General features: G+C 39.4%; 1 protein-coding gene across 2 annotated transcripts in view; it reads left to right on the top strand.

Annotated features, from left to right (window-relative positions):
• The window catches only part of TENM2 (teneurin transmembrane protein 2), a 538,424-nt gene extending 521,397 nt beyond the window's left edge, over nucleotides 1–17,027 (top strand). For both annotated transcript variants that reach the window (XM_009641606.2, XM_035897048.1), the window contains exons 23-28: nucleotides 3,250–3,425; nucleotides 5,065–5,300; nucleotides 9,893–10,189; nucleotides 11,106–12,720; nucleotides 14,929–15,059; nucleotides 16,266–17,027. In XM_009641606.2, the coding sequence (XP_009639901.1) occupies nucleotides 3,250–3,425; nucleotides 5,065–5,300; nucleotides 9,893–10,189; nucleotides 11,106–12,720; nucleotides 14,929–15,059; nucleotides 16,266–17,027 (3,217 nt within the window). The remainder of the gene's footprint in view (nucleotides 1–3,249; nucleotides 3,426–5,064; nucleotides 5,301–9,892; nucleotides 10,190–11,105; nucleotides 12,721–14,928; nucleotides 15,060–16,265) is intronic.
• The last annotated feature ends 1,593 nt before the right edge of the window (nucleotides 17,028–18,620 follow it).

Below are 18,620 nucleotides of genomic sequence, written 5' to 3'. Positions count from 1 at the left end.
GCGCAGGCGGAGGTTGTGGCTGTCGGGCCCCGTCTCCAGCAGAATCGGCCAACAGCTCCCATGTCTGCCCAGGGCGCCGGTGGCTGGTGTTACCCAGAGCTGTCCTGGGAACTGCGGTCTTGGAAACCTTTGCCTGCTTGGGCAGACTTAGTTGCAATTACCAATGTGTTAGCGAGTTAGTAGCGGGCACAGGGAGATACTGTTTTTTTAAGATACTGGGATTAAGAAAGGATCTCTCCCCTAATAATTTTATTAGTAGAAAAACGTGGAATGAAACCTTACTCTAACTGAAGTCAGTAACAAAAGCTCAGGAATTGCAGAGTATCCAGAACCCATCTCATTTGAAGATGTAAAGATTGCCTTGTCAGATCTGATGCATCTAGCCTGATGCGGTGTCATAGGCTGTGATATGTAGCGGCTGCTTCTGAAGAAGATACCAAGAAATCCCAGGTTGATTAATATTTTTTCCATTGCAAAATTTTCTTTTTTTTACTTCATTAGACCGGAGTTCATGTCATGAAGAAGAAAGTTATATAACCATTTAATTCCTATGCAGCTTTGTTCTTATTATTCAGATAAATGTCTGGGGTTTAGTCTACTAAGCACTTGCTCCCACGTAACACATAAATTACAAAAAAAAAAACCCTCAGTAATACGTCACTTCTAAATTTTGTAGTACGTAAAAGGTTTCTGGCTTATGAATTTTAATTTTTTTACCTTTAAGATATTTTTTTAAATAGGATTTTATTGATGCAATGGATAAGGAAAAATGCCTTCTTTATACATTAGTATTGCAGTGTGTATATATCATTTAAGTAGTGATTTTTTTATGTCCAGCTCATAAACCTAAATGGTCTGCAGATCTTCATAGAGAGTACTTCTGTATGTATCACTTTAAGCGTGTCCATTACTTGCTTATAAAGCCATTGCTGATTTCAAAAATTGTGACCGGCATTGGAAACATGCCCCATGGCGGGGAGCAAAACACTGGTTTCTAGAAATAGCACTAGACTATTTTCATTTGTCCGTCTCATTCTCTGTATATCCTCATCCATATTTACTTTTAGACTGCCCTTGCACTTTGAACAGAGATTTTCAGTGAGTAGCCCACAGCAATCCCCAGGAATTTTTCCTGGGTTAATTAAAAACTCAGCAATGTGAGTGAAGAGTTTAAATTAATGTCTCATTTGCATTGCCTAAAATATATTTGCTGATGGGGAATTTCACCAGCCATTTTTCTGGATGTTCACCAAGCTCTGCATAGTCATGCTGAAGCCACTCATAGACTTTTCTAGTTTGTCCTAAATAACATTGTCTCTTCTGTAACGTTTGACACCTAAGTATGCTCTTCATCACTCTGCTAATCACTAAACATAGCAAAGTAGGCCACGAGCAGACTCTCAGGGTGTATCTCGTTATTAACCTTTGAGATTTTTGAAACTGTCCATTTTTTGTACTTTTTGTTTTTCCTCACTAGATGGATGCTTGGCTGGATCGAGTTCTTCCCTCATCTGTACTTTATGACTACTTTTCAATATTTTTTTATGAAGACCTTTATGTAGACTTAACCAACCCCCTTTCATAGCTTATCTCAATATTTTATCTTTTATCCAGTATCTTGCTGATATGGTTAAAAAAAATGATATATAGATAAATATGGGTAGAAACTTGTGACTTTTGTTAAGAAAAATCATGCTGCTTAATCTTTACTTGATCCTGAACTGCTTAAATGAACTCAATATATTATTGGTCCCTTTTAGGTCGCATGATGCTTTCTTTTATTGATTTACATCTTTGCCTAATACTTCCATTGGTTCTGGTAAGGCTTGTTGCTCCACAGGTGATTTTTTTCCTTCCTCCCCAATATTCAGTTGAATGGGTGCAACCATTTGCAATGGATTTGAAAGGCATATTTTATATTTGTATTAACTGAGGAGCAAATTTGTGTATTAAGTTTGGAGATATGCTGTACAATTCAGGTGGCCTACTTTGAGGTTTCTGAGTGATGTAATTGTAAAAAGTCATGTTGAAAGCACTGATTTTTTTTCATCTTTGCAGCTAACCACGACGTACAAAGAACTCAGCTAGCTCCGTGATACTAAACGTGCTCCTCTTCTCTTCTGTTACTCTCAGGCAGTGCAATGGATTTACCAGTTCTCTTCCAGGCTTCCCACTCCCTGGATTTCTACGTTCAAAGGATGACCAGTTGGTTTCAATCTCTACCTAAACTTTTCCCTTTATCTACACAGGACATTTTTTTCTTGCCTTTCTGCTGTTTAGAAGTATGTGCGCTTTGGTAGCGGCTGGGTGAGAGACTCTTGCACAAATAAAGAATTGCAGCAAGCAGAGTGTCAGACTGGAATACTGATTTTGTTTCAGGTCCCCATTTCTTGCCCTTAAGATCCAAGGGATTGCTTCTTTAGCATATGTATGCACACAAATATAGCATACTAAAGGAAAGGGAGAAACAGGATGGTTTGATTTCAGGCAGCTTTCCTTCTTTCCCCCTCCTCAGGCTTTACACCTCTAAATAAATTTAACTCGATAAACTCATGGAGAGCCCTTTTTCTTTTATTTTTTAATCTTTATGCCTCTGGAGCACTTAATTCATCATCTAAGGTATATTCTGAGTGCTGACTGCTGCCCTTTGTGCAATTCCAACCTATTCTGTGCTTTAACTTCTCGTCATTCATCTTTATGAGCCAAAATACTGCCCCCAAAATGCAGTTCAATACCACAGATAAGATCTAAATGAAACTATTATGTTCTCAAGCTGGTGTCTTCTCTTATGGCAAGTTTATTCCTTGATATGTCACTTAAGACCATACTTAGTACTTTCCACTAAGTATTCAATTGCAAATATGCAGTGTATGCAATTGTATATTGTAGCATCCATCATAAGTCCACTTCCTTAGTGTGAAATGCAACTATTAAAATACAGATGAATTTACTAATTATAACTGTTTGAGCCAACTATATATCTCCATAATAATTTAATTAATTAATGTAATAATTTAAAAGCTGTTAGCCTGGATTTACACTCTCGTAGTTGAGATCAGTATCTCTAAAAATTACTATTTCATCATTATAGACTCTTTCAAGAATAGAGAAATAGGTATGGCCAGGATGTTCATGAAAATCTGTTTCATTCTGAGTTTTTTGCACAAATGTGGTGAATTATTAATACATTGGGTATTGAAATGAACATATATCCTCATGCTTTTCTGCTCTCACTAACTTTTCTATTAGCTATGATCATGAAGGGCGTCTGACCAATGTAACACGTCCCACTGGAGTGGTAACTAGCCTTCATCGAGAAATGGAAAAGTCTATTACCATCGACATTGAGAATTCTAATCGGGATGACGATGTCACGGTCATCACAAATCTCTCCTCTGTGGAGGCTTCCTATACAGTTGTTCAAGGTACCAAAGCACACCTCTCAGCACATCTCCTCACCACACACACAACTTGAGAAAGCAATTCGCAAAAGATTCGTGTCATTAGTACACTCATGAGCAGGGGAAAAATGTATAAGGTTTTCAGGAAAAACCACCATAAAGCTCATTCCTGAAATGACAGGTTTGCAAGAAAAACTACCATAAAGCTCATTCCTAAAATGACAGGTCTTCAGGACAGGTAAGAGACATTTCACAATCATGCTTTGTGTCAAATATGCATGGCCATTATCTGCTGGTGTAGGTTAGTCCCGCCGTTACTTCTTGGGCCAGGTTCACTTTACCCACTTGTGTTTTTCTCTGTCCTTCAGTGCAAAACTGGTTCTGATTTCAGTGCTGCAGGGATGCAGTCTGACTGCTGAATGTTGGCTGCCTGTGCAGATCCTTATGGAGAGAGGGGCTCAGGTAGCATCCTATTATTAGAAGTGAAATCTTCCACATTTATACACTACCATTAAATGAAACGTAGCACAATCAGGGCAGTGGACGATCTTGTGCCGCAGTTAGCACTTCTGAGAACAGCATTACAGCCCCAAGTGTGGTGGGAGAGATCAGCAACAAAGTGGTTAAATGTTTGCATAGAGCTTGCCAGCACCGCCCAAGCATTGTATCTGATGAAGCGAAACCAGTCAGTTATCAACTATAGATTGAAAGGAATTTGGTGAGTGATGGGGTTTTTTGAATTAAGATATAATGTCACTGGAATAAGAATATCATCATCGAACAATAGTCTCCTCCTGACATAAATGTCAACATTTATAGACTATTATGCCATGACACATCTGGTTACAAAGAAAGACTTTATTTCTTTTACACTAGATGATTAATTATGGAGATGCTGTCCTTCTGTCAGACAAATACCGATGCTTTGGTGACAGTTGCACACTGTAGTGCTCCATCCTGGCTGGGAATGGATCTGGCTGTGTCAAACAGCTGGAGAACTGCACAGCCATGAAAGTACAGACTTGTTTTCATAACTCTGGCAGCCAGAAGGCCGGGTGTGCACATCAGGCTGGTGCGCTTCTGCTGGGGTGGCAGGAAGGCAGGCCAGAAAGTGACTGTGGCTGCCAGCTTGCGCTGCTGGAGCCCCACACCTTCAGGATTGAAAGCCAAACTGTAATTCTATACAAAGTCTCTGCTTGGGGACAGTTTTTAAACAGAGGGGAAGAAAAAGAAGAGGCGCTTACTTCTTCCCACTCATAAAGAGTCCGGCAGTCTTTTTTTTTTTTTTTTTTTTTCCTTTTTGTCCTGGTTTTTAATGGCTTGTTGTTTATCCAGCAGTTCAGTTTTCAGGAGGTTTTGTTCATATTATAAATAAATCATGTGGTTGAACACATATCACTGTGCATTTTGATTCACAATTAAGACTAAAGGGAAAACATAATGAAATAAACACAATATCTCTCTGCAGGCTCACCGTTACACTACTGTTCTTTACATGAATCCGTAACATCTGTAATTTCCACCATAGTACCATGTAAATGGTAATTGCAGGCTGACTTCATTTAACATCAACAGGAGTGCAATAAAAACCCAATCAAATTAAGCTGTATGTTTTCTTTATGACTGGAGTAGCTAAATTATTTTCTTTTCATTATTGCTGTAGATCAAGTGAGGAACAGCTACCAGCTCTGTAATAATGGTACCTTGAGAGTGATGTATGCCAATGGCATGAGCATTAGCTTTCACAGCGAACCTCATGTCCTGGCTGGGACTGTGACTCCCACCATAGGACGATGTAATATTTCACTACCAATGGAAAATGGTTTAAACTCCATTGAATGGCGTCTGAGGAAGGAACAGATTAAAGGCAAAGTGACTGTCTTTGGAAGAAAGCTCAGGGTAAGTGGAATCCATCATTACAATAACAATGTTTTCTTCCATGGGCAGAAAATTAATTTTCCATTTTAAAGGGCATGTCTTTCCTATTTTCACTTGTTCAAAATGTACAACTGTGGGACTGTCTTTGTTATGCCAATCTTTTCTTTATTTGAGAGGTCAGTTAACTGCATGGGATCATCTGCTGTAATCAGCTATAGAAGCTTCATTACTAAAAGTATTCCAAAAGAGGTTGGTAAAAATACCCAGAATACTGCTGCAAGTCACTCTGCTTGTGAAGGTGGGGAAAAAAAAAAATCCCATCACTCACCATTTGTAAAAATGCTATGGCACACTTACCACAGTTAGTCCTGGGGAGCAAACATGATTACAGCTTGAACGGTTGCGTTCTGCTTCTGTAAAATCCCCCTGCAGATTCATTGAGACAGGCATATTGTGTTTATTCCCTTTCCCAAATGGCACAATTGGAAAATAATTGCCATAATTACAAAGCCATAAGCATAGGATAAGAAAGCAACTCAGGTCATGTAATCCATCCCCTGCCAAATTAAAGATCTGCTGCAGACAGATTAGTCCCATTCTGTGCTTAGCTGGCCTGTTTTTCACCCCTTAAGTATCTAAACTTTCACTGGCTGCCTCAGTATATATGGTTTTGGAAGGGCTTTGAGGTACTGTGCAGAAAACAAATGTAGCACTGATCAAGTCCTAGTTCTTTTAATAATTCTTTCAACATCATTGGGCATGAGATACAGTTCTGTGTGTTCAAGATGATACATTAAATGCAATATACATAAACAATTATGTAGTAACTTACAAAAAACAATAAGACTCAGATGTTAAATTTTGGTATTTTCCTATTGCTCAATATCTAATTCAGAGTGTTGAATTAACAAGTCTTTCCTTATTCTCACAAATGCTCAGACTGCACCTATTGGGGGGAGGGGGAAGGTTAGACAAAAAATGGAATGAGATTAGCAGGTAATCCTTAATGACTAAATTTCATGGCTGCGTAATTGATTTTTGATGTGTTGACCTGCAGAAGTTGACTATAAGTAGAAAATAGATCAGCTCTGCATTTTGACTAGGTGTTCAAAATAAAAATAAATAGGACCCTGAAATGAAATTGCTGTAATCCTAACTCTCAATACTAAAAATTTAATAGAGGTACTTGTGGTAATTAGCTGAAGTTAAACACGTCTTAGAGCTGAAACCTTGCCTGAGATGGGTTTTCTTGCATCGTGTTTATGCAAATCAAAACACTGCTTTATCTAGCAACACCTCAACATTTAATTGTCTGGTGTTAGTTCCTGTAACAATAATCACATATCCATTTAGCTCTTTTAAATGAAAATCACTATGAGATTATAACAGGTTGAGTGGACTGAAAATGAAATTTGAAAATGAGGGAGAAAGCATAGAATTTATTTGCATCTCATTTATTCTAATTCATCTTTATAAATCATTTAGTGAATGAAATAGAGCCGGTGTGTTGGAGCACTGGGGGGAGCAGGTGGCGGGGCAGGGTAGGCTGCGGTACGGACGGGGGGCACTGCTGCAGGACTAACGCAGCGCCGGGACGACCGGTGAGAGCGTGCGGAGCCATCTCCCGAATCCCCAATTCAGAACCGAATGCTACTGACTGGGATTGTTATTATATGGGCGCACCTCTGACGAGTACTGACAAGCCCATACCCCTTCAGTGCTTAAAGGGGGCTTGTAAGAAAGACGGGGACAGACTTTTTAGCAGGGCCTCTTGCGATAGGACAAGGGGTAATGGTTTTGAACTAAAAGAGGAGAGATTCAGACTAGATATAAGGATGACATTTTTTACAATGAGGGTGGTGAAACACTGGCACAGGTTGCCCAGAGGTGGCAGATGCCCCGTCCCTGGAAACATTCAAGGTCAGGTTGGATGGGGCTCTGAGCACCCTGCTCTGGTTGAAGATGTCCCTGCTTCCTGCAGGGGGGTTGGACTAGATGGCCTTTAAAGGTCCCTTCCAGCCCAAACTATTTGATGATTCTTTGATTCTTCAGGTAGTGCTACTACCTGTGCACCCCCAGCTCTGCCCATCCGTGCTGCAGGCACGTCGCAGCTGTACGTGTCGGCCCCTGCAAACATGCCTGGGCAGACTTCATTAAGCCGAGAAAGGAAGACCTGCACTTCACCTTTATGTTATCCCACTTACTGTCTGCTACTGTTTCATGCACCACACGTTCAGTGGCTTGCAGTCGTTTCAGACAAAGTCTTGCTAAGAATCCCTTTTGAAGAGTTTTTGTTATAGTGCAGCATCACGTATGTGATTTCTGTTGTGAGACCTTTACCCAGGGCCCAAAGGGCTCGTCCCTACTGCCGCTTGGGCAGCAGCAGCCGCAGGAAAAGCAGATGTGCCTGTAGGTAGTGGAACAAAAGAGAGCGAGCTTGTTAGGTAATCGTCAGTCATGATACTTGTAATCGTGTTATTAGTGTTCCCAGGGAGAGTGGGAGTTAGTCATTCTGTTTGGGTTTCTATGTAATTAATATGACACTACAATTACACTTTCTGGTTTTACTTATTTTACAAATGAAAATGAAGTTACTGAATTATCCAAGCAGGTGCCTCTTTATTCTCCAAATGATGTTTGTGTGTGTGCGTAGCTCTTGCCTGCATAATCATTTAAAAAATCCCAATACTGTAGTTCTCTATGGCAAAAAAAAAATAAAAATCTTTCTAATATTTTTGAGAAGAGGGAGGACGCCTGGAGTCAGACTTTCCTACGTGCAGATTACAGTTGCAGTTACTGTAATGTGGAGGGAGGAAACCCCAGAAATCCCAACTGCTTTATGAAGCATCACAAATTAAAAAACAAAACAAAACCAAGAAAACAAAACCCCAAAAGCCAAAATTCAGTTTGAAATCTTGCTGAAAGACAATTTTTTTTTCCTTTTTAGAAAATCTGCCTGTCCTTAAGAAATTGGGATCTCTCAGTCATACACTAACCCTTTACTGTTAGAGCTAAATGTTTTTGAGAAGTGAAAGGTCTCTCCTGCTTCCCCAAGAGCCCTGCGAAGGAAAGGGGTTTGATAAGTCTCTGTCATCAGGATTGATCCTACACTCACAAACCTGGAGTAACCCGTTGGGAAAGTACTGATGTTGAGTTTGGCTTCCCTGCCTCTGCTTCTGTTACAACGGGAGAGCAGAATATGATTTATTTTGCCAAAGTGTTTTAAAAAAAATACCCTATCTTTTCTTTCAATCATAGGAGTTGTTGCTGGGATAACCTTTGGGAAAACCTAGAAAAGCGCTTTTTCTAGTAATTGCCCACTGAGGAAATGCAAACTGTTAAAGAGCTAAATGTTATTAATGGAAAAAAATTAGGATAATGAGTGATAATTTGAAATAATTATTTCTTTACAAACACAAAATTGTATTAATTTTAAATTTGCTTTCTGTATAACTGAATTCCTACAGAGCTGGTTGGGATGGGAATTGGGTTTACCCCTGCCAGTGCAATTCTCTCAGAATAACGTTTCTGTCCTTGAGAAAGGCTCAGGGTTAATTTACATATTGTTTGATTTGCAGTTTAATTTTGGATAAGAGAAAATGTTGCTTAATCAAAGCTACTGTAAAATGTAAGCTGAAGAACAAATTCCCAGAAACTGATGAATACTTTTTAAGTAGTCATTGCTCTCAATTTATATCTAATTTAAAGACTTCTACTTTATTAATGATGCATCTACAATTAAATTACTTAAGGAGCTTTATCAGATTACAGCATTAGCCTGAATTCTGTGGCTTAGCCTCCAGTGAATATATTTATGTGTCTCTCATTATAGCCGTCTCACTTAAGCCTCTCCATTTGGCATTCTTAGGCTCCTTTTTTTTCTGTTTTGCTCTTTTATTAAAAAAAAAGAAAAAAATCTGGGACTGAAACACCTCATGCTGTACTTTGATTTGAAAATTGTAACTGAAAAAAGTGGGGAAAAATATTTCACCTAATTATTTAGCACTTTTGTTTCTCAGAAGTCATCTTTCCCAGCCTGCATCATCAGGATTTTTAATCAGAAGAAATGAAGCCTATCCCAGGTGATGGGGTTAGTGAGGGATCTATTGAATATTTGGAAAGTAAATGAAGAAAATGTTAAATGAATGAATTCATAAGCAGGGTGTTGCAGCTACAGAACCGAAGTGGCTAAACTACAAGGAAGACACAAAATTACAATTTCTTCTATTGTTCTTGGAGTCCTTGTATGAAAAAAAGGCTAAGAACTACTGATGGCAGAAGTAGAAAAATTACTTCCATGCAAGATAATCTATCTCTCTGCTAAGCGCTAACACCCTGCACTTCAGGACCTAGGTGTGTAAGTGAAGCCCTTCTCTCTAAGATTACAGCTCCCACACTGCAGGGAGATGGGAAATATTCCAGTAAAACACTCAAAGTTACATATTTCAATATAACAAGAAGTAGAAAGCAAAAGCCAGTTAATAGGAAGACAGCCTACACTTTTCAAAAATGTGGGCAAATTGAGTTCCCCATTGTGCCTGCTGTTTTCACGCTGAAAATCCAGAGGCATAGTGCCCACTGCTCCCTGAATGCAGCCTTCTTTCATTCCTTAGGTGCATGGAAGGAATTTACTGTCCATTGATTACGACCGGAACATACGCACAGAAAAAATCTATGATGATCACCGGAAATTTACGCTGAGGATAATTTACGATCAGCTGGGACGGCCTTTCCTTTGGCTGCCCAGCAGCGGCCTGGCTGCTGTCAACGTGTCTTACTTCTTCAACGGGCGCCTGGCTGGGCTTCAGCGCGGTGCCATGAGTGAAAGAACAGATATCGATAAGCAAGGCAGGATCATATCGCGCATGTTTGCAGATGGGAAAGTTTGGAGCTACACCTATCTAGAAAAAGTAGGTGATGTTGTTTTACCTTCTGACATGAGCTACAAAGAGACAAAGCAGTGACCAGCTTCATTTCAAGCTCTGTATATAACATACGCACACACAAATTATGTAAAATTTGATGTATTCCAGCTGTTAAGAATCCCTTTGTACCTGGTCTCACAATTCCTTTTTTTTCAATTAGTCAACTGAATTTGATTAATTTTTAATGGGAAATACTTTGTTCATGGTTTGTGTCTTCTGATACTTTCCTGAAAGCAGGTTGGCTGCCATATAATGGCATAAACTAACACAATGAATTGTGCTTAATTAAGACCAAAAATGCATAACTAAACCTGATGAAAAGTTCATGTGGAAACAGGTAATTAATCTATCATAATTATTTATTAAATTAAAATATGGTAATGCATTTTTACTTAGCCTAATTAAGACACTTCAATCTTAAAAGTGTCTTAAATACTTCAAAACTGCATATTATTTTCCCTTTCCCTTCTTTGAATCTGTTGTTTTAAGCAAACCAGAACTGATGTTCTCTGCTTAGTTTCTCACATATTTCACAGTAATAGTTGTGAATTACAACTGCTAGCGGAAGGATAAATCAAGTCCGTTATCTAACTCCTCTGCATCCCTCAGAAAAAAAAGAGAAAAAAGAGAAAAAAGAAGTCCTACTAAAGGGAGGATAGCTAATAGGTTGCTCACCTACACTTTCTCTGGAGTGTCAGCATATTGATTTCCAAGTGGCAGATCCTCTCATCTGGCAATCTGACAATATTCCTGAGCAGCTTTGTGCCCCTAACTAATGCATCTAATTCTCTTTTTGTTCATTTAACATCAGTGCCTCTTCACTAAACTTTTCTTTAATGCCCTCTCAGAGGTCACATGCTGAAAGCTAGTAACTGTGTGTTAATTTTTTTCTCCCCTGTAGTCGATGGTACTACTGCTTCAAAGTCAACGACAGTACATCTTCGAGTATGATTCTTCAGACCGACTTCACGCTGTTACCATGCCTAGCGTTGCTCGGCACAGCATGTCAACTCACACCTCTATTGGCTACATTAGAAATATTTATAATCCCCCGGAAAGCAATGCATCAGTGATTTTTGATTTCAGTGATGATGGGAGGATTTTGAAAACATCATTTTTAGGTACTGGCCGACAAGTCTTCTACAAGTATGGAAAGCTATCCAAATTATCAGAAATTGTTTATGACAGCACTGCAGTTACTTTTGGATATGATGAAACTACAGGTGTTCTAAAAATGGTGAATTTGCAAAGTGGAGGTTTTTCTTGTACAATCCGCTATCGTAAGATCGGTCCTCTCGTTGACAAACAAATCTACAGATTCTCTGAGGAAGGCATGGTCAATGCAAGGTTCGATTATACATATCATGATAATAGCTTTCGAATCGCAAGCATCAAACCCATAATAAGTGAGACGCCTCTTCCTGTTGATCTCTACCGTTACGATGAGATTTCTGGCAAAGTAGAGCATTTTGGCAAATTTGGAGTTATTTATTATGATATAAATCAAATTATTACTACAGCAGTTATGACACTGAGTAAGCACTTTGATACCCACGGACGCATTAAAGAAGTTCAATATGAAATGTTCAGATCCCTGATGTACTGGATGACTGTACAATATGACAGCATGGGAAGGGTGACTAAAAGAGAACTGAAACTTGGTCCATATGCCAACACCACCAAGTATACCTATGATTACGATGGAGATGGGCAACTGCAAAGCGTAGCAGTAAACGATAGGCCAACCTGGCGTTACAGTTACGATCTGAATGGAAACCTCCATCTCTTGAATCCTGGAAACAGTGTCCGGTTGATGCCTCTGCGCTATGACCTAAGAGACAGGATTACGCGCTTAGGTGACATACCGTACAAAATTGATGATGATGGATTCCTGTGTCAGCGAGGCTCAGATGTATTTGAGTACAACTCCAAAGGACTCTTAACAAGAGCTTACAACAAAGCAAATGGGTGGAGCGTTCAGTACCGTTACGACGGACTTGGCCGAAGGGCTTCCTGTAAGACCAACCTGGGGCATCATCTACAGTACTTTTATGCTGATCTTCACAATCCAACAAGGGTAACTCATGTATACAATCATTCCAATTCAGAAATTACCTCTTTGTACTACGACCTGCAAGGCCACCTCTTTGCAATGGAGAGTAGCAGCGGGGAAGAATACTACGTCGCCTCTGATAACACAGGCACTCCGTTAGCTGTGTTCAGCATCAATGGCCTCATGATCAAACAGCTTCAGTACACAGCGTATGGGGAGATTTATTATGACTCTAACCCTGATTTCCAGCTGGTTATTGGCTTCCATGGAGGCCTGTATGATCCTTTAACCAAACTCGTCCATTTTACCCAAAGGGACTATGATGTCCTGGCTGGGCGCTGGACATCTCCTGATTACACCATGTGGAAAAATATTGGTAAAGAACCCGCTCCTTTCAATCTGTACATGTTCAAGAGTAACAACCCTCTCAGCAATGAACTGGATCTAAAGAATTATGTAACAGGTGAGAATTCATTACATTTCTTATAAATGACATTACAGTTTGGAAGATTTGGGAAAGAAATCAGACTTCTCCTTACTGGCCAGTTGCTGAATCCTCCCATCAAGGTTGGGCCACTTTCCTGTATGTGCCATGAAAAGGCCTGGCTAGTCCTGATTTGTATTTGCCTCAATATTCCAGTTCAGCACAGCCATAGCGCTCTTCCTATTGAACTAGTACTGCATGAAGATGTGTTCATTCTAATTTTATGCAAAGAAAAGTGAAGTCACCTACAAGAATCGCTGGCAGGTTAGTTGCAGAATCGGGAACCAGAACTGCTCAGCGTCTCTTCCCTTCAGGGCTACTTTCAAAATTAACTGCTGACTGAGCCCATGGGCACATTATGAATTAGCACCAAGAATAGATTTAATTAAACCTCTTTTTCCCATCTAAATTTTAATATGCAAACAGTCTTTAGTCTTTAAAACAAAAATCTTGATGTTTTTTAAAATTATTTCCTCCTGAAAGACTAAGAGGTTTTATGGAATGTGTAGAGCTGAGAAAGAGAAACAATAAAGTAGTTTTGATTGCCTGTGTTAGAACTGGGTAAAAGTTGTAACCTCTTCTTAATTAGTAATAATTTTTCACTTAGTAAGATCACACAGTACTTGAACTAGCTGCTGGCAATTTCTAAAAAGAAAGGTAATTAATATGTCTTCAGGAAAAGCTTTTTTCGGAATTGAATATGCAGTATACAATAATTAGAGCAGTGATATAATTTTTTTAAAGGAGCTATCTTAATTTTAGCAGTAATTTGAATTTCAAGAAAAGTGTGCATTTCCTTCAAAGAAAATCACAGCAAGTTTCATTGGTGTGTTGGGACCTAGTGGTATGGGTAGCACTATAGGTTCTACTGTAGCTGCTTTGCAATTTGACAATAGTGCAATTTGTATCTGATAGTGTGAAAACACTGGTGACTAAAATTACCTTGGGATCAAATTCTGTTGTCCTAAGTTCAACAACATTCCTATTTTCATCCATCACTGTGTGATTTAGATTTTCAGTGTCATCTTACGATATTTTGCTACATCCTGAAATTGCATTCATTTAAAGTTTATCCGTCCATTTAAGGTTATCCATCTAGGAAGATATATTGCATTTTGGTGTAACACACACCTTGTAGTCTGTAAAAATACTTCATTGCTGATGAAAATATTTATTGCTGTATGGACTAAACAGATTATCTTGCAGAAGAGGTGATTATGGTGGCACCTTGGTTGATACAGTTTAAAAAAAAAAAATCAAACAGAAAAGAAAACAAAATACTTCCCCACCCAATCCATCCTTACTGTTAAGCCCTGACACTGCTTTATTCACAGATTTTGCTGAAGAGGAATTCCTCTAGCAAATCCAGTTGCTGCAAAGCACATTAAGCAAACCAGAAATGTAAGACAGGATCACAGGCTTTTTTTTTGTTAAAAACATCATTTTGATAACTAAAATACATCATTAGTTCTTAATACCTGCTGAGTGAGAATTACTGTTATTAATTTAGGTACTTAGCTTTTTCAACTAGATATGAAGGCAAGAGTTTCACTGGTCAAACCCAGAGCTGGAACTTCCCAAAGCTCACCCCAGAGGTGAGCTGTAACCCTCCCGTGCAGCTCCTACTTTCCTGTACCGGGCCTGGAGGGATGGGGAGGATATACATGGCACCTAAATTTAGACATCCAGATTACAAGTCTAGCTTCTCACTGCATTTAATGGAGCCCCCCGAGATCTGATGATGACAGCCAGTAGAAGTAGGACACAGAAGAGAAGCCATGTATTTTCCCAAAGGACTTTGCAGATGGTTTTAGGAGTACTAACCTAATAAAACATCATTTCACAATACAGTTTATAGGTTACAGTAGCCACATCAGAAGGTGTCAGAGATGGAACAAGTGTTGCATACAGTCAATGTGTGGATAGTCCATGAGCTGTAATGGAAAAAGAACAAAAGAGATGGTATATCCCTGATGAACTATTTAGGGTAAATTTAAAGCAATATTTCCTGTGCCTGTTCATGGTGGATTACCATAATTCTGTAAAGTGCCACGCTGTAATATAAATTATGAGTTCCACTGCTACTTGAAATTAAGGAGGTCAAGGATGGATTTCCTAAATTTTTTTCTTTCTTATATTTAATACACACATTTATTTCTCACATGCCTGCTTACTTTTGATTTTTAGATGTCAAAAGCTGGTTGGTGATGTTTGGATTTCAGCTTAGCAACATTATTCCTGGGTTCCCTAGAGCAAAAATGTACTTCGTGTCACCGCCATACGAGTTGTCGGAGAGTCAAGCATGTGAAAATGGACAGGTAGGCAGAAATACAAAGTTATTTTTCTTGATAAATTCACCCCACTCTATGAATAGAACTGCTGGGCTCTTCTGCAGTTGCAGCAGAAGGCCAAGTATTTATTTTGGTGCAAAATGAAGTGCGTATAGCTAGATTTTATACTAATGAACATATGCCTTTCTTGCCAGCCTTCGTTGTTATCATAATTACAGTGTCATTAGTTTGTCTTTTATTGAGCTCTTGCTTGATTAACAAGTTGTAACTTGATTAACTTGATTAGCAATGACAAAGGGAGACCCTGTCAGGGTAATTTATCATCTGTTGTACCTTTGGTAAAACCATCCTAATAACATACATGTTGCAATAAACTTAGGTTGCTATTTGCTGTGGTGCTAAGACGACCCCGTAATAGGATTTTGCATCATTTTTTTTGTCTGACACTTTTCATAGAGGTTTTCGGTTGCTACTCCAGTTACTCCAGTTAACTTCAGTTACAGCATTCATACTTACTTGTCAGGTTAAGGTGGAAAATAGCGTATGCTTTCAACCTTCATAATAAATTCCAACCCATTTAATAAAAACAGTACTAGGCCAATTTCAAAAAAGTCTATGCTAGGCTCACTTCACATTTGTGGTAATACAACTGAAATGGGCATGTAAACCTAAACATACTGCTTTCACAAGCTTCTAAGTCAATTGAGAATCTAAATCCCCTCTTCAAGAGTTGCATTGGTATTTTGAACCCCAAATCTCACCTATTTTCAAAAAGGTTTAAATTCATAAGCGTTTTAGTCATACGTACTGGTTGAAATCTCTGGGCAAAAGTGTAAGAAGTTAAGCGCCATCTTTTAATAAATTGATTCTTCTTGGTTTAAGCTCTGATTAAAATTGTGCTAGACTTGTGTCTCACTTATTCTTGTAACGGACATCATATAGTTTGCCAAAGTTGAGATTTGTGGTACACATATGCTACTAAGGGTGATTAAAGAAGTATTTTATTTGGCGTTACTGATAGCAAAATAATTCACCAAAGGAGTGTTTACCTGATTCTGAATGGGATATGTGTAGGGGCGGGTAACGGAGGGTGGTCTTCCCATAGCGTAGAATTTTTCACTACCTGGCTTTCCTTTAAAAAAGCAAAACAAAGATTAGTATTGGTCTCTGAAATGAGTATTTTCAGATCTATATCTTCTTTGGTGGTTTTTTGTTCTGTTTTGTTCTCCTCAGCTAATTACAGGAGTTCAGCAGACAACAGAAAGACACAACCAAGCTTTCATGGCTCTCGAGGGACAGGTCATATCTAAAAGATTACATGCCAGTATTAGAGAAAAAGCAGGTCACTGGTTCGCAACAACCACTCCTATCATTGGGAAAGGAATCATGTTTGCTGTGAAGGAAGGCCGTGTAACCACTGGCATTTCCAGCATAGCCACAGACGATAGCAGAAAGATTGCCTCTGTCCTTAACAGTGCTCACTACCTGGAAAAAATGCACTACAGCATCGAGGGGAAGGATACCCATTACTTTGTCAAGATAGGCTCGGCTGACAGCGACCTCGTCACCCTGGCGATGACCAGCGGGAGGAAGGTCCTGGAGAGCGGAGTCAACGTCACCGTCTCCCAGCCCACTCTCCTCGTCAATGGCAGGACTCGAAGGTTTACGAATATTGAGTTTCAGTATTCTACCCTGCTGATCAACATCCGCTACGGACTGACCCCCGACACGCTGGACGAGGAAAAGGCGCGAGTGTTAGACCAGGCTCGGCAGCGAGCCCTGGGATCAGCCTGGGCCAAAGAGCAGCAGAAGGCACGGGATGGCCGAGAGGGCAGCCGCGTATGGACAGACGGAGAGAAGCAGCAGCTTCTGAATACGGGAAGGGTTCAAGGTTACGAGGGATACTATGTCCTGCCCGTGGAGCAGTACCCAGAGCTAGCAGACAGTAGCAGCAACATCCAGTTTTTAAGACAGAATGAAATGGGAAAGAGGTAACAAATTAACCTGCTGTCATCCTTTGCTGGATGAATCAGTAGTCATAACTGTTATCTCCTCTCCTAAGGAGATGAAGACCTAAATGGGGGCACTAGGCTGAGCTACTTTGGGATAGTAAGTGGCAAAAAAGCTCATATTTTTTGAGTTAAATGCTGCTGTTCAAGTGATTAAAAACCACATCCTGAAGTGGACTAAAGCCAGACTGAAAACTCTAACCATACAAATTAAAAAGTACCCCTGAAATATTACCCGCTTGTTCTGGGTCTAAAGAAAAACAAAAAGAAGGCCTCGTATTGTATTACCTCACTCCATTCACACGTGAGCAAACTAAGAAATCCAAGTGGGCCACTTTCACTAACCAGCTGATGAAACACAGATGATTCAGACTGCTTGTTTGATAAATATCCAAGAGGTTTTCATTTAAAGCAAAATACAGGTGCATTTAAAACATGACTTTGGGGTGATTTGTGTGTAGCAACTGGAGGACAATGAGAATGCAAGTGAGAGCGCACTGGAAATAGTAAAGAAAAATATATTTAAAAGTAACAAAACCACACTTGCACTCTGACCCTCCACTTGTCTGGCCTGAAGCTTAACTTATTCAAAGAGGGCAGAGTGTAAAGTTACATTCAAAATGGTGGCTATAAATCACTACAAATAAATTTCATACTCTGTTTGTCTTTGAAGATTTCCATTGTGGACAGTATAACACAGTTACAGGGTGTAGTCTGTTTAGATTCAGTAGTTTGTTGGTATCAGTTCCAGTAGAGCTGTGGGCATTGTGTTACACTATTGCAAATGGGCACCACGTCAGATCACCCTGTACATACATCAGCCAGAAGGCACAATCACTGTTTCAGATTTAAAAATTATTAGTGTGTTTGTTTGGTCGAGAAACTGAGACAATCACATTACGGTCACCACAAAAAAAAAAAAAAAAAAAAAAGAAAAAAAAGTCTAATAAGAACTTTGGTACAAGAACTTTTTTGTAATATACATGTATGAATTGTTCATTGAGTTTTTATATTAATTTTAATTTGCTGCTAAGCAAAGACTAGAGACAGGCAAAGATAATTTATGGCAAAGTGTTTAAATTGTTTATACATAAATAAAGTCTCTAAAACTCCTGTGAATTACTTGTCTTCCATTGTGAAATCTTTGAAAAATGAAAAAATATTAGCGTCTCACTGTCACCTAATGCTCACAGCATCTTATACGTCAAAATGACTTGCTGTTGTTGTACAGGGGGCTGCTCCTCTGATCTCTGGGTGAGCTAAGTCCTATGTACGCATCACCCAAAACTCTGCTTAGGACACAGCAGGGAACTGGGAAATGCTTTAGAAATTCCCTCGCTGCACCTCGCGACTAGCAGCCCTCAAACTGCCATGCTTCGATCCTGGAATTTGTTTAATTGCACTAAAGTAACGTCCAAGCAGCTTGAAAATGCAGTAACCTAATACTAAATGGAACATGGAAGGCCATGCTGTGAGCCAGGGAGTCTCCGTGAAATCTGTCGTCTTTGGGAGATTGCTTATTTCTGCCACATTTAAAAATTGGAGGTAAGATCAAAGTCCCTCTCCTAAGCAAACGATG

This window comes from Egretta garzetta, unplaced genomic scaffold (assembly GCF_000687185.1).
Source record: "Egretta garzetta isolate BGI_Z169 unplaced genomic scaffold, ASM68718v1 scaffold97, whole genome shotgun sequence".
In the NCBI taxonomy this organism is placed as follows: domain Eukaryota; kingdom Metazoa; phylum Chordata; class Aves; order Pelecaniformes; family Ardeidae; genus Egretta; species Egretta garzetta.
The sequence above is the reverse complement of the archived record's forward strand: the minus strand, read 5'-3'. Positions and strand labels throughout refer to the sequence as shown.